This window comes from Myxine glutinosa, chromosome 11, assembly GCF_964187855.1.
Source record: "Myxine glutinosa chromosome 11, kmMyxGlut1.1, whole genome shotgun sequence".
NCBI classification, from domain to species: domain Eukaryota; kingdom Metazoa; phylum Chordata; class Myxini; order Myxiniformes; family Myxinidae; genus Myxine; species Myxine glutinosa.
This window is the reverse complement of record NC_136271.1, coordinates 45247889-45264831: the sequence shown is the minus strand read 5'-3', so window position 1 is coordinate 45264831 and position 16943 is coordinate 45247889. Positions and strand designations below refer to the sequence as shown.

The window sequence follows — 16943 nt, the reverse complement described above, 5'->3', positions numbered from 1 at the left end:
GGTCTTTCTGTCTTCTACCGACTCCTCTCCGGCCTTGCACCCCCAGCTCTCTCTGTGCTCTGTCCCCCACACTATTCCTTCAGGTCGCACATGATCTGCCTGCAACCCTCTTATGGTTAAACTGCCAAAATCTAGGCTCTCTGCTCACCTTCACTCTTTCATTCCCCTTTTCTCCCAACTCTGGAACAAACTCCCCCACTCCCTTCAATCCCACTTCTCCCTCCAGGTCTTTAAAACAACTGTTCACCACCATCTCTTATCTTCCCCCATCCAAAACCTTGATCTTTTTACCCCCACTAATTCACCCCAGATACACTTTTTTTTTTTGAAATTCCAACTTCTTTCCTTGAAGTCCTTGTAGTGTTCATATGTTTTATACCTCTCCCACCTCCCCCAAAGCCCTCCCCCTCCCACATTTCTCCCTGTTGTCCCTGCTCTCAAATGTTGTGTTTGTGTCCTTCCCCCTCTCTCCCCATCTTTTCTGCCGCTCCCCTTATTTTTTGTGTTTTGTGTGTCGGTTTGACTTTTTGTGTGATTAATGCTAGCTCTTTCACGAGCCTCGATCTTGTATACAAAAAAAAAAAAAAATCTCGTCAGCACCCTAACCGCTAAGCCAACACCAGGATGATATGTACCATGACATTTCAAGTTGTGGATGCATTACGACAAAACCTTGTGGATGAGTTGTGTCGGTGACAAGAACAAGATGATTAAAATTTTGTTTAAGGACTAGCAAGCTTCTGTGGTATGCAAAATGCAAACTGTTCAGCATGGCATAGGTTTGCTCTTTACCGAGTGCCATTCTATTTATTGCTGTTTTGTAAAAAAAAATTCCTTTTGATTTCAGCACAGAGAAAACAAATGCTTTGTTTTGTGTTGTTTTTATATTTTAAATTGTTCTTTGTGTTTGAGTAATTATTGTCGTTTCCCCTTCCCAGATGTGATGATGCGGTTGAACCTTTGTGACACCACAACATGGTGTAATGCATCATCGATTTCTTCATCTGCAGAGTGTGCCGACTCCAGTAGAGCAATCAAGCAAGCTGGGGAAAATCAAAGTTTGTTTAAAGAAGGAGGTATACACATGGATCCAAGTCAACCAAACCCACCCAAACGTAGATTTGAGCTTCAGCCTCTCGTTTCAGAAGATCCATTACCTTTGGCTTTTATTCCAACGCTGGCAGGGGTAAAACACGAGCAGGTATTGGAGCAGACACCTGGTGCAGTGGAGAATACCCAAATGCTGGGAAATGAAATTATTGACAAGAGAGGGTGTCTCACAACAGACTTTTCTGCACAGCAACCAGGACCAACGGATGCAAGCCAGTTCTTTGTACCACAGACTAGTGCATTGGATAAAACAACTGTATTTGAAGATGAAACTATGCCTATGACAGGATATCATAGTTTGGCCTTGCTTGATCATCAAACAGGGTTTGATGCTGAGAATGTCATCTTTGTTCCACAGACTCGTGAAGTGGAGAAAACATCTGTGAGTGAAGATAAGAATAGGGATACATCACAGTGCCACAAAGCGGCCTCTTTTCAACCTCAACCAAAGTCTCGGGCACATGATCAGTTACTTATGCCACAAACGGATGCATTGGATAAAACAACTGTTTTCGAAAATTACAATATGGATATGACAAAGTGCCACACTTCAGGCTTTTCTGCATCTCCACCAAGGGTGGAGGCTCAGTGTCTGGTCGTTGGGCCACAGATTCAAGCAGTGGAGATACCAACTCTATTTGAACCCAAAGAAATTAGCCCAATCAAGTGCTACACTGAGGCATTTGGTCAGCCTCAACCACGTCCAAATGCTCCAAGTCAGGTCTTTGAGCCACAGATTTGTGCAATGGATCACACAGTCATGTATGGAGATGAGAATATGGATATGACAAAGTGTCACACAACAGCCTTGTCTGAATCTCAACCAAGACTTGTTGCTCAGAGTGCTGCCATTGCACCACAGACTGGTGCATTAGATAAAACGACTGTGTTTGAAGATGAAACTATGGCTATGACAGGATGTCATACCATGGCCTTGTCTGATCATCAAACACGGTTTGATGTTGAGAATGTCATCTTTGTTCCACAGACCCGTGAAGAAGAGAAAACAACTGTCAGTGAGGATAAGAATATGGATACCTCACGATGCCAAAAAGCGGCCTTTTGTCGACCTCAACCAATGTCTGAGGGACATGATCAGTTACTTATGCCACAGAGTGGTGCATTGGATAAAACAACTGTGTTTGAAAATTACAATATGGATATGACAAAGTGCCACACTTCAGGCTTTTCTGCATCTCCAACAAGGGTTGATGGTCAGTGTCCGGTTGGTGGGCCACAGATGGAAGCAGTGGAGATACCAACTCTATTTGAACACACAGAAATGACCCCCACCAAGAGCTACACTGAAGCCTTTGCTCAGACTCGACCATGGCCAAAAGCTTCAAGTCGGGTGCTTGAACCACAGATTAGTGCAATTGAGCACACAGTCGTGTATGGAGATGAGAATAAGGAAATGACAAGGTGCCACACAGCAGCCTTGTCTGAATCTCGACCAAACCTTGTTGCTCAGAGTCTTGACTTTGTGCCACAGATGAGTGCATTCGATAAAACAACTGTGTTTGAAGATGAAACTATGGCTATGACAGGATGTCATACCATGGCCTTGTCTGATCATCAAACAGGGCTCGATGCTGAGAATGTCATCTTTGTTCCACAGACTCGTGAAGTGGAGAAAACAACTGTTGGTGAAGATAAGAATATGGATACCTCACAGTTCCATGAAGCGGCCTCTATTCACCCTCAACCAATGTCTAAGGCACATGATCAGCTACTTATGCCACAGAGTGGTGCATTGGATAAAACAACTGTGTTTGAAAATTACAATATGGATATGACAAAGTGTCACACTCCAGGCTTTTCTGCATCTCCACCAAGGGTGGAGGCTCAGTGTTTGGTCGTTGGGCCACAGCCTCAAGCAGTGGAGATGCCATCTCTATTTGAACACACAGGAATGAGCCCAACCAAGAGCTACACCTTTGGTCAGCCTCAACCACGGCCAAATGCTCCAAGTCAGGTCCTTGAGCCACAGATTAATGCAATGGAGCACTCGGTCATGTATGGAGATGAGAATATGGATATGACAAAGTGTCACACAGCAGCCTTTTCTGAATCTCAACCAAGGCTTGTTGCTCAGAGTACTGCCATTGTACCACAGACGAGTGCATTCGATAAAACAACTGTGTTTGAAGATGAAACTATGGCTATGACAGGATGTCATAGTTTGGCCTTGTCTGATCATCAAACAGGGCTTGATGCTGAGAATGTCATCTTTGTTCCACAGACTTGTGAAGTGGAGAAAACAACTGTTAGTGAAGATAAGAATATGGATACCTCACAGTGTCACGAAGCGGCCTCTTTTCAACCTCGACCAATGTCTAATAAGGCACATGATCAGCTACTTGTGCCACAGAGTGGTGCATTGGAAAAAACAACTGTGTTTGAAAATTACAATATGGATATGACAAAGTGTCAGACTCCAGGCTTTTCTGCATCTCCACCAAGGGTGGAGGCTCAGTGTTTGGTCGTTGGGCCACAGCCTCAAGCAGTGGAGATGCCATCTCTATTTGAACACACAGGAATGATCCCAACCAAGAGCTACGCCTTTGGTCAGCCTCAACCACGGCCAAATGCTCCAAGTCAGGTCCTGAAGCCACAGATTAATGCAATGGAGCATTCGGTCATGTATGGAGATGAGAATATGGATATGACGAAGTGTCACACAGCAGCCTTTTCTGAATCTCAACCAAGGCTTGTTGCTCAGAGTGCTGCCATTGTACCACAGACTAGTGCATTCGATAAAACAACTGTGTTTGAAGATGAAACTATGGCTATGACAGGATGTAATACCACAGCCTTGTCTGAATGTCAAGCAGGGTTTGATGCTGAGAATCCCATCTTCGTTCCACAGCCCCGTGAGGTGGATAAAACCACTGTTACTGAACGTAAGAATATGGATAGGTCACTGTGCCGCACAGTAGCCTTTTTTGAACCTCAAACTAAATTGAAGGCTGATCAATTACTTGTGCCACTGACTGATTCATTGGTGAAAACCACTGTATTTGAAAATGATAATGTGGATATGACAAAGAGCCACACCTCAGCCTTTTCTGCATCTCAACCAAGGTTTGAGACTCTGTGTCCTGTCGATGGGCCACAGAATCCAGCAGTGGTGATACCAACTCTATTTGAACACAAAGAAATGAACAGAACCAAGAGCTGCACTGAGGCCTTTTCTCAGCCCCAACCACGGCCAAATGCTCCAAGTCCGTTTATTGTCCCACAGACTAGTGCAATTGAGCACTCAGTCGTGTATGGAGATGAGAATATGGAAATGACAAGGTGCCACACAGCAGCCTTTTCTGGGTCTCAACCTAGGCTTGAAGCTCAGACTCGTGCATTTTTACCACAGACAATTGCATGCGGTCAAACAACTGTGTTTAAAGACATGAACATAGCCAAGAGCCACATCACAGCCTTTTCTCAGCCTCAACCATGGGTCAATCCCCAAAGTCGGCTCTTTGATTCACAGAATAGTTCAGTGAAGCATGCAGGAGTTATGTCTGTAGATGAGAATATGAATAAGATGTGTTGTTCGCTAGGTTTTGCTCCAGCTCAAACAACACTCCAAGCTGTGGATAAGATATTTTTGCCACAGAGGTTGCACCCCCACCCTCAACCATTCATTTTTGACAAGGTGAATATCGACACGACCAGCAATAACATTGGGGTCTTATTAGAATCTCATCTCGGGTCGAAGACTGGTGCAGTCTATGTACCAAAGCCTGGTGGAGTGAAGATTGCAGCCTTATTCAAAGATGAGTACGTGGATATGAGGAAGTTCCAGAAGGAGAGCTCGTCAAAACTTCAAGCTGGCCTAAAGGCAGTGAGTCGGGACTTTTTGCCATCAACTAGTGCAGTCCAGTGCACAGATTTGATTGGAAATGAAGATGTGGATATGATGCAGAGTGACACTGCAATTGAGCTTCAACCGAAGAATAAGGCTGCGATTGCAAATGTGGATACAGGTAAGGACCTACTGGAAACAACACATATTTTGCTTTCTGACAACAGTTCCAACGAATGTTCATGTGGATATTGCCCTAATCAAGCCTATATATGACCAGTCAGGAGAAAATATAGATGTAAATATGTCAGGGTCCTAAAAAAAACCAACCAAACAAGGTAGGAATGACACTCCAATATGACACCACAATCCTTTTACATATTTCCATTACAACATATTTTGCCATTTTTGTCATCAGTGACTGTGTGACAATAGTAACAATTGTTCATCTTTTTTATGCCGCCTCCGAAGGTGGCCGGAGGCATTATGTTTTCGGGTTGTCCGTCTGTCCATCCGTCCATACGCGCTAAACCTCGTTTTTCTCAGCAACCACTTGTCCGATTGGGACGAAACTTTCAGGGTAGGAGTGACACCCATGAAAAATATTTCTTATGATAATTGTGACGTCATAGGTCATGTGGTATGGCAGGCATCTTGGAATAAATACAGGTAATTAAAAAATATTTCTCGGAAACCGCTCCATGGAAAAATTGAAACTTGGCACATTGTCAAGTACTCCCAATGGGAAACAAAAACATGATAATGATGACATCATAGGTGAAGTGGTATACCAGCCAAAAATGTTTTAATCTAATTCCTTATCATTAAAAAAATCTGAAATTGCATGCATATGATATATGACCCATTTGTGTTGAAATATTAAATTTGTGACATCATAGGTCACATGGTTTGGCAGCCATATTGGATTTAACCTAGAATCTTTAAAAAACATCATCTCCCAAACCACCAAATCAATTGACGCAAAACTTTATACGTGTGCCATTGACTGGGCATGGCGATTAAAAGATGATCATGAAAACATCATTGTTCACATGGTGTGGCAGCCATATTTGATTGAAGTAAAATATTAAATAATTATTATCTCTGAAACGCTTACCCTATCGATGCAAAATTTTACAAATATCACCTAACACCATTGCTGTATATAGTTTGAAAATGATGATGTTGTAGGTCATGTGGTTTGGCAGCCATCTTTGATAGAAAAACGAACCTTATCCGATCAACAAGAAACTTCACAACCGTGATCTCTTTCCCATACAAGAGCATACATTTTTTAAGGTCTTATGTCACGTAGCCTGGCAGTCATATTAGCTTGAAAGCCGATATTTAAAATAAAAAAACCCTTCTCTGAAACTGCCTCAGCGATCGATGTGAAACCTGTTATGGCTGGTGAAGATGTGATGCTTGAAAACAGCTGAAGGGATTTAAATCAAACTTTTTTTTTCTTCTTTTTTTTAGGACAGTGGCATTTACCCGTTGTGGGACTACATGGAGGCATATTGGTGACAGTCGCATTGCTCTAGTTTTGTATGCAGCCATTGGCTGCTGGTTCCATCATTGCTGTGAGCACGCAATGCCTCTACTGCCATACTACCTCGAGGTTAGAGCAGGAATTGGGAATTTGTCCAGGGTGCCGTCAATAGCTCGCTGGCTCTTTGTGATGGACGCCGTGGGGTCTTTAACGCCCACCAACTAATGATGGCAGTTGGGACGCCCAGTTTAATGTACATCTGTGGGATGGCACACTTGCCCTGCCTGCGAGACAGTCGGTAGCTGAGCAGAGATTCAAACCCATATTCAAACCTTGGCTCAGAAGTGAGTGTGCATACCTCTAGGGCCTAGGCCATCCTGCCAGCCCAGTATCAATTGTATGAAGATGTCTGTGTGGGAGGGAGTTGTAGATTTGTAGTGTTGGTTTGTGTAATTGTGTATTGTAATGGTGGTCCATAGGGTGGACTCGAGGTCATTCCTCCACCCGGGCAATCACCAATTTAGTGATGGATTGTTTAGAAAGACAGTCTGCTGGGAAAGCTAAACAGATCTTTGCTTCGATTTCCGACGTAGAGAAACTCAGGTCTGTCGCCTACAGTAATTTCCCCATTAATTTGGATGTGGGGCCGAGCAACATCAGCAAAATTAACCACGATTTTACAACCTCCTAATGAGGATTTTGCGTCCAATTTCCAACGGCCACGAGTTTAACCCGCACTATGGTTATTATGCAAAATCATGAACGATGTACCTACCAGACCGATACTCCAAATATGGTAGCAGGTTTAATAAATGGTTCAAAAGGAATGGGGAGAACAAGGAGGAATACACACGCACCGCATCAGTTATTATTAGCTTTACAATTGATTGCAGGAGCTTTGACGGTTTATCATTACCTAATCTCTATCACCTGGCAGATATTCAGACAGGTAGGGGTCACAATACGCAAAAGAAAACTTGTTCCCACGCCGTGACGTTTGCATGTGGTTGGTGCTGTGGTCGGAGGGGGAGGGGCACAGGGTGAGAGCGATTGCAGCGGAGATTGGGGGTGAGGGGGGGCGGTGGTCGGGTAGATGGTCTGACGGTACCACGTCTGGCTTTGTGGGGCTTGTAGTCTGCGCGTCTGTTCAGCGCCACAGAACCTCGTCTTACACTCACACCATTCCATCCCGAACTCTCCAAGCTCAACTCCTCTGGATGCTCCAAACCCACTCACTCACCATACTCCACTCCACTCTCCAATCTCTCCTGCTCAACTCCTAATGCCCCCCAGCTGCCCAAGCTGTCCTGGCCAGCCCCTCAGCCAGTCTTACTTATGCCCGTGCGCTGATTGGTTCTCAGCTGGGCTTTGCAAGCCCTGCTCCATTTCCACCGTTGTGAGTGGTTTCAGGTGGTTTTGGCGATTATTTGGGGAAAAAAAACAGTTATTTTTCAGGGAATGGGGGGTGGGAGTGGAGGGGTCGCTTTCCTCACTGAGCCAATTTGTTGGCAATTCACTTTAAAAGAAACCAGATAGCCAGATTAAAAAGGGAATGGTCTAAATACTTAATGGGGAAGGGGGGAGGGAAACTTGTGGACACATTTTGGGTAGGGGGGGGGGGGGTGGAGGGTGATGATTAGCATCTACTGAACAGGCTTTGACACATGCGCTATCACTTTTACACAGAAATCGCACACTTGTGCTGATGGTACAACTGACTAATATACTTTACACTAGTTACCCCTATCACGTCCCCACTACAGTATTTTGCTTGTGGAATTGAGAGAGAAAAATGGCCAAAATATGTTATGGCAATCCATAAAAGGATTGTGGTGTCATTCATAACTTGCTTGGTTGTTTTTAGGGGATTCCATCTTTTTATTTATTTTTTTAATGTTTTTTTTTTTTTGACTTGCTTTCTCTTTTGGGGCAGTCAGTGGGAGAGGGAAGGGGAAGAGAGGGGGGATTAAGGATGGTTAAGTAAATCGTATCTTGTGGTTCATTTGTTATGTGGAAATGAAGTGTTGAAGTACTTCAGTCTGTGCATGTATTATTGTCCAATTAAGATGTGCATGGAATAATATCAGTAATACAGATGAATCTGCAGGTACAGTGCATTCAGAAAGTATTCAGACCCCTTCACTTTTTCACATTTTGTTATGTTGCAGCCTTATGCTGAAATCGTTTAAATTCATTTTTTCCCTCATCAATCTACACTCAATACCCCATAATGACAAAGAGAAAACAGGATTTTAGAAAGTTTTGCAAATTTATTAAAAAGAAAAAACTGAAATATCACATTGACATAAGTATTCATACCCTTTGCTATGACACTTGAAATTTAGTTCAGGTGCCTCCCATTTCTCTTGATCATCTTTGAGATGCCATGGCCACTCTGCCATAAAGCCCAGATCGGTGGGGTGTTGCAGTGATGGTTGTCCTTCTGGAAGTTTCTCCCATCTCCACACAGGATCTCTGGAGTTCAGCCAGAGTGACCATCGGGTTCTTGGTCACCTCTATTACCAAGGCCCTTCTCCCCCGATTGCTGTTTGGCCGGGCAGCCAGCTCTAGGAAGAGAAGAGTCCTGGTTGTTCCAAACTTCTTCCATTTAAGAATAAGCCTCCGATTCCGGTCCGGTATGAAGAGGACGCAGGCGTCACATGCTCGCCGCTTCTTCGACCGGGCCACTGTCAGTTGCTTTCTTTTTTGGTGGTCGTGCGGATTTTTTGGCCATTGAGTCTGCCCTCTGCATAGCCCCGGCTCTGCTCCCTGCTTCGCCTGCCCGGCTCCTTCGCCTGCTCGCTGTTTCCTCGGGCGCGCTCTCGTGGGTTGTGACCATCGCAGCGGTTTGGTGGCGGTTTCCCGCCGTGATCTAGATTTGTAGCGGCGGCGGTCGATTGCCGCTGCATTTGCCGCTTTGCCGTGATCAACCGTGGCCTCGTGATCGTCTCTTTGCTCCTGCCTGCCCTCTGCCTGGTCCCGGCTCGGCTCCTGGCTTCACCTACCTGGCTCCTTCGTTTCCTCGGGCCCGCTCTCGTGGGTTGGGACCATTGTTTCACCTCCTCAACCTTGGCCTTGTCGTCTCTCCGCTCCTGCCTGGCATGGCTCTGCAGTACTCCGCCGCAAGGCTCCTTCTGCTCAATACCCGCTCCACCCCATCATGCATCTCTGCCATCAAATCAAATGGACTCCTCCGACGACCCAGGTACATTCACCGTGGCTCCGGTCGTAAGTTTGTTTATTTGCAATCAGGTCACTCCATCCCCGTCCTCTGGTCGGCTCAGCGCACTCTCACTCTTCGTCCCAGCGCACCTGGTCACAGCAACGCACACGATCGCACCTCCTGCCTACGAACCCTGGCTAAATCACCTGAATTCATCCCTGCTGTTCAAAACAACATCAAGCTCACCCTGTTCAACACCCGGTCCCTCAACAACAAATGCCTCATCCTGAACGAATACATCCTGGATAACAAACTGGACTTTCTCTGTCTCACCGAAACCTGGCAACAACCTCTGGACTACTACACACTCAACCTCACCACACCCAATGGATATTCCTACGTCAATAAACCACGCTCGGAGGGCCGAGGTGGTGGAATTGCCGTTATCCACCGTCAAGACATCAAGACCAACCTCATCTCCATCTCATCTGCTCCATCATTTGAACACCTGGCTTTTAAACTCTCTGGTCGCACGCAGTCAGTCATGGCTGTCGTCTGCCGCCCTCCCAAACCACACCCATCATTCCTGTCTGACTTCTCCTACTTTCTGACCCAGCTATGTTCCCTCTCCCCCTCAATCCTCCTCCTTGGTGATTTCAATATCCACATGGACTCCACTGACTCCACAATAACCACTGACTTCACTGATTTACTCACCTGCTTTAACCTCACTCAACATGTCGACTTTCCTACCCATATCCGTGGTCACATTTTGGACCTTGTCTGCTCCACTGGATTAAATTTGCACCATCTCTCTGGCTCCGACCTCACCCTCTCTGACCACTTAGCCATCACTCTGACCATCAACATCCCCGCCCCAAAACCAAGGCATTATCGCACTATCAACTTCCGTAAGCTAAACGCTCTTTCACCTACATCATTCTCATCCACCCTCTCTGAAAAAATGTCCACTTCTCCCTTCATTGACCTCCACACCCCTTCCGACCTCACTGACTACTACAACCACACTCTCTCCTCCTGCCTTGACCAGCTTGCGCCTGTAAAAACCAAAACAGTTTCTTTCACCCATTCTGCTCCCTGGTTTACCCCTGAACTTCGCCTGATGAAAACTCGTGCTCGCCAACTTGAAAGACTCCGCAATAAAACGGGTCTCACAGTTCACTCCCAAGCCTACAAGGACCACCTACAACACGACAAAGATACCCTCTCCCGCGCCCGCTCCGCCTACTACTCTCAAATTATCCACTCTGGCTCCGGAAACCCAAAAGCACTCTTCTCGACAATAAACAAACTCCTCCGCCCCCTGAACACCCCCACCCAGTCATTCACAGTAGACAACTGCATCTCCTTCCTCTCTTTCTTCCAACGCAAAATTGACAACATCTACAACAGCTTGACCACCGCCGCACCCGCTCCCCCTCCAACCACCTGCCCCCCCTTGTCCTGCCATCCCCTGTCTCGGTTCTCCCCAATCTCCCCTACTGACCTCTCTGAACTCCTCATAGGAATGAAAACTGCCACCTGCACTCTTGACCCCATCCCCTCCAGCTTTGTCAAGGCCTCCCTCCCTGCTCTCTCTCCACTTATCATTGCAACAATAAACTCCTCCCTGTCTACAGGCATCGTCCCACCTTCCCTCAAAATTGCTGCTGTTACCCCCATTCTAAAAAAACCTGGTCTAAACCCTGACACCCTAAACAACTTCAGACCCATCTCCAACCTACCCTTTCTGTCAAAAGTTTTGGAACGCGCTGTAGCCACTCAACTCAAACATCATCTCTCTGCCAATAACCTGTATGAAACATTCCAATCCGGATTCCGCTCCAACCACAGTACTGAAACTGCTCTCCTCAAAATCACCAACGACCTTCTCCTCTCCTCTGACGCTGGCAACCTCAACATTCTCGTCCTCCTCGACCTTAGCGCTGCCTTTGACACCATCGATCACACCATCCTCCTCACCCGACTTGAATCCACCTTTAACGTTACCGGCACTGCCCTCTCTTGGATTAAATCATACCTCTCTGACAGACGCCAGTTCATCTCCATCAATAACTGCAAATCCCCCACTGCTCCCCTCCCCCAAGGTGTCCCCCAAGGTTCAGTTCTTGGCCCCCTCCTCTTCATCCTTTACCTGTCCCCCCTCGGTCACTTAATCCGCCGTCATGGTCTCCAATTCCACTGCTTCGCCGATGACATCCAGCTTTTCATCTCCACCAAGTCCGTCTCCACCGACACCCACTCTATCCTGACAAACTGCATCACTGAAATAAAATCCTGGCTTCAAATCAACTTCCTCAAGCTTAACTGTGATAAATCTGAAATAATCATCATTGGCCCAAAAACGCTCACAAAATCCACCCATAACTTTGCCCTCAACATCGACGGTATCCCAGTATCCACCTCCCCTCACATCCGGAATCTTGGCGTCATCTTTGACCAAACCCTTTCCTTCGACAAATACACTAAACAGATCACAAAGTCAGCCTTCTTTCACCTGAAAAACATTGCCCGTCTCCGCTCATCCCTCTCCTCCACGGCTGCAGAAACCCTCATCCACGCCTTCATCACCTCCCGTCTGGACTACTGCAATAGCCTCCTCTATGGTTCACCCTCAAAAATCACCAATAAACTCCAATACATTCAGAACTCCGCTGCCCGTCTACTCACCCATTCCCGGACCCGTGACCACATCACCCCCGTCCTTTACAAGCTTCACTGGCTCCCCATCCCCCAGAGAATCCAGTACAAAATCCTCCTCTTGACATACAAAGCCCTCCATAACCTGGCCCCATCCTACCTGGCTGACCTCCTCTCCAGACACACTCCCACCCGCAACCTCCGCTCTGCTGGTACCAACCTCCTGACCCCCTCCATCCGGACCAAATTCAGATCCTGGGGGGACAGGGCCTTCTCCATCGCTGCTCCCACCCTCTGGAACTCACTACCTCACACCATCAGAGACGCCTCCTCACTCACCACATTCAAAACATCACTAAAGACCCACCTGTTCAACACTGCATTCAACATTCAACCCACAGCATTTAACCCCTGACTATCTCTTCTCCTTCTCCCTCCTTTTGCTTTAAATATTTCCCTATTGATTCTTGTCTTTTTGCAATTGTTGTTTTCATGTATTGTTATGCATTATGTTTTCCACTCTGTCAAAGCGCCTTTGGGCTTCTGGAAAAGCACTATACAAAATAAATGAATTATTATTATTATTATTATTAATAATAATGGAGGCCACTATGCTCTTGGGAACCTTCAATGCAGCAGAAATTTTTTGTAGGCTTCCCCAGATCTGTGCCTCGACACAATCCTGTCTCTGAGCTCTGCAGGCAGTTCTTTCGACCTCATGGCTTGGTTTTTGCTCTGATATGTGTTGTCAGCTGTGAGTGTGAGACGTTATATAAACAGGTGTGTGCCTTTCCAAATCATGTCCAATCAATTGAATTTACCACAGGTGGACTCCAATCAAGGTGTAGGAACATCTCAAAGATGATCAAGAGAAATGGGAGGCACCTGAGCTAAATTTCAAGTGTCATAGCAAAGGGTATGAATACTTATGTCAATGTGATATTTCAGTTTTTTCTTTTTAATAAATCTGCAAAACTTTCTAAAATCCTGTTTTCTCTTTGTCATTATGGGGTATTGAGTGTAGATTGATGAGGAAAAAAATGAATTTAAACTATTTCAGCATAAGGCTGCAACATAACAAAATGTGAAAAATGTGAAGGGGTCTGAATACTTTCTGAATGCACTCTAGATGCAAAAGCAGAAAGATTGCAGTGGATTTACCACTAATAGAAAAGGTAGTTTGCAGGGATATATCTCATGATAATGTATCATCGCTTCCAGAGAGAGACAGACAGATAGACAGCTCGAGCTCATGCTCCGGTTTGATGTCACTCATTGCAAATACCAAGGTGACCACAAATAAATGGTACCCATACAATTTAGTAAACCTTTGTTGTTGTTTTTTTTTTGTTTGTTTTTTTTAAATATTCTTTGGTACACATTTCCTTCACATGATGCATGATCACTATGGGAAGTTTCAGATCGATATCTTTGTCATTGATTTGATTGAGGTTCGAGCACATGATCCAGATGTCGGTCTCCACACTGCAAGCACACTTGGATTCGATGGGAAAGTTTGTTTATTACTCTGACACATCTGGCTGCAGTGATTTGACTGATTTTGTCAGTTATTGCTGTTTTGGGATAATCTATTGATTGTGGCCTTCCTCGGTAGATGTTGTCCTGAAGCATCTAACCCTAAACATAGATTGAGTCTTGTTGAAAGATTTCATTTCATTCTTTGGTAGATTTCGACTAAAAACTATTCCTCGAGTTGGCTACACCATGTTGAAAAAAAAAAATGGGGCTATCTTGACCAAATCTAAATCGACTGACTATACACGAACTCCAGTTTGCGCACCTGCAAAAAGTAAGAGGATATCATTAGTTTTGAGGATGTCGTCAGCAAGGTTGGTACTGCTTTCTATGGTCACCCAGTGCTGTTAAATATTTTTTTTCCACATAGATGAATATTGTTTAGGTCATAGAGGTGCCTGCTTAGGCATGGGGGGTGGGGAGGGGGAGTGGTAGGGTAATGAGCCTCTCCTGCTTGTTGATGTACATGTGCAATGAGTATTGCTTTATTTGATTACATTTTTGGACGCTTGTATAAAACCACCTTTAGAGGCCATTTTTCCCCGCAAAGCGGGGGTTGGCCTTTTTCGGGAACCGTGGTTGTTGTTGTTTTTCGGTCCCCTTTTTGAAGCAATGTTTTACGGCCGGATGCCCTTCCTGACGCCAACCCTTTTTGCCGCCTTTAACGACAAACAGGGAATTACCAGTGAACTGGTACTCAATTAGCCGACCTCGGAAGGATGACAGGCTGAGTCAACCCCCCTGGCGTTAATTCAGCAATCGACCGGGATTCGAACCCAGGATCCTAGGATCCTAAGCCGGCACCCTAGCCACTAGCCCAACACCAGGGATTGCATGTATTTGCAACACCAGGGATTTGTTTGAACAGAACAATTTAATGCATGTCCTGTGTACAATCTTCCTTGAGCCCCATTTGTTGATATCGACACTAACTGTTTGGTTGAAGCATTTAGGACAGCTGACCTTTCCCGTCGACAATCTTATGGTGGAGATGTTGAGAGGTCCTCCAAGTATCGCCCGAAAGTGGTTGTACCTTCTCTTCCTGGCAAGAAGAAAAAATGCAGCTCCTATTCGCACCAAAACACAGTGAGAAAACAGATTATTTACAAATGCTGCTTGTGCTTGTGAAATCATTATTTATTATTATTTATATTATCTATGTAATAATAGCGTAAGAACTCGACTTTATTATCCCTTTTACGCCACACCCAGTGACCCGATGCCCACGGCACCAATGGATTTACGATCTACGAACCGCGCTCTTTGTTTATCACGTACAGACATACTCGAAAAATCTGAATTAGCCGACGTTGGGGCCCAAAAGCATCCGATTAACTGCCGATACGACGCCATCTTACGACGCCATCGTATTGGCGTCTGCTGGGCGAAGGCGAAGCAAGCCGTCCACTGAGTGGACAATCCCAGAGTGGTGCTATGCCGATTCCTATTACGAATCCATTCATTTTTCAAAAGTATATCGTAGCGTTGTCATTTAAGTAGATTGCAATAAATACGTTGTTCATATACGCACTCTTCATTCTCATCTTTCTTCCTAACGCTTACTCGGACAAGCAAATCCCCTATGCCATCCATAATGGTACACTCTATCCATACACCACATCCTCCCTTCCGTGCATGTTCCACGGGTTTCGGCTAGTTATTATTATTATTATTTATATTATACCAGGTTCATTATGTGATTACTTCAAACTGTCTGATTATGTACAAATGAAAATTTTTCTTTTCAGTTACATCTTCACTTGCTTTAGGAAAAAACATAAACATTACAAAGACTCCTATCTGAAAGCTTTCAATTGTTATGTGCAAGACATTTATTCAAAATATTGTTACGGACGCGGTTAAAGATGTTATTTACCGAGCGGTTGGTATTACCGCGACCGAACAGTTCCCCCGATTCTTCCCCAACTCACCCGATTCACCCAGACGTTGGCCAAATCGCGCTATGCCAAATCAATGATAGAAAGGACACGACGACTGGGAAAGAGGCAGCGACGCAAGGGGTACAGTTCTCAAGACCTCCGGAGGAGGGTATAATTACAGTGGTGGAGAAAAGGGGTAGATTACAAGGCAGTGAGGTAAAGACACAAGAGATGGGCACTTAATTACCGTCTTATCTTATCCCAGACAGACCACAGACAAACGGAACAAGGCAGACTTACACAGGGATTGATGGCAGGAAGGGACAGGTAGGTCGATAGCACAAGGTGCACCTTGGCTCGGGGACAGGATAAAGCACGGTCCAGAAGATGCGGGGAGGTGTCACAGCGCTCGGAGGGGACGTCTTTCTTTCTCCAAGCTCAGCGCGCATCTGACGTCACCTCCCCCTCACTGCGCATGCTCAGCGGGGAGTGACACGCCCTCGGCTGGTTGGTTCCGCCCCACTGGGGCCGGTCCGCCGCTTCCATTGGGTGCGGGGGTTACCGGGCTCCGCCCTTGACGAGGAGCTGACAGGGAGCCCCTATTTGGTAACCCCGTCGAGCACATGTTTGATGGCGGCTCGTTGGGAAGGCCTGGTGCTCTCCAAACACCCCCTACCAACCAAGCCGGAGTGAGGACGCGCACTTCCTGCGCTCGTTGTTGTTGTTGTTGTGTTGTTGAACTGTGAGGAAGAGCTGCGGGGAGGTATTGGGAGGTCCTAAACTTCCTAACGGTGCCATACAATCACATTCTGGTGCAACGAAGGGTCAGAATTAATGGAAACGAGTCCTTAACTGACAATAGACTAAGAATAACTAGCAAGATGTCCTATAGTTGTCTTACATGAGATGCGGTGAACCTGGGCACGACATTTAATGGGGGAAATAGGGGGAGGTCGGGTCTACAGAGTGTTGTTTACAGAAAATGGGACTAGGGAATGGGGGATTGGGGATAGTTGGGAAGTATTGAGGAAATAGGGGAATATTTACAAGCGGATATGGATGGATGCAAATCCCATATCCGCAACAATATTAACACTGGCCACCTTTTGCAACCAGCTTGATATGGCCAGGCTGTAATGTGTTTTTTGCAGTAATGCACATTTACATCTTGTTTTATTTTGGAACAGGAAGCAAATTGTAAACCTTGAAGTGACTTTTTCTTTTCAAATACCATGTGAATGGGTGTAAAATTTAGCATTTATCTTTTATCATTAAGAAGAGCAACAGCTGTTGTCA

At 45.6% G+C, this 16943-nt stretch overlaps 1 protein-coding gene across 3 annotated transcripts in view; it reads left to right on the top strand.

Moving 5' to 3' along the window:
• The window catches only part of KNL1 (kinetochore scaffold 1), a 225701-nt gene that overhangs the window by 61915 nt on the left and 146843 nt on the right, over window positions 1-16943 (top strand). For all 3 annotated transcript variants that reach the window (XM_078786619.1, XM_068130582.2, XM_068130583.2), the window contains 2 exons: window positions 939-5096; window positions 14714-14853. In XM_078786619.1, the coding sequence (XP_078642745.1) occupies window positions 939-5096; window positions 14714-14853 (4298 nt within the window). The remainder of the gene's footprint in view (window positions 1-938; window positions 5097-14713; window positions 14854-16943) is intronic.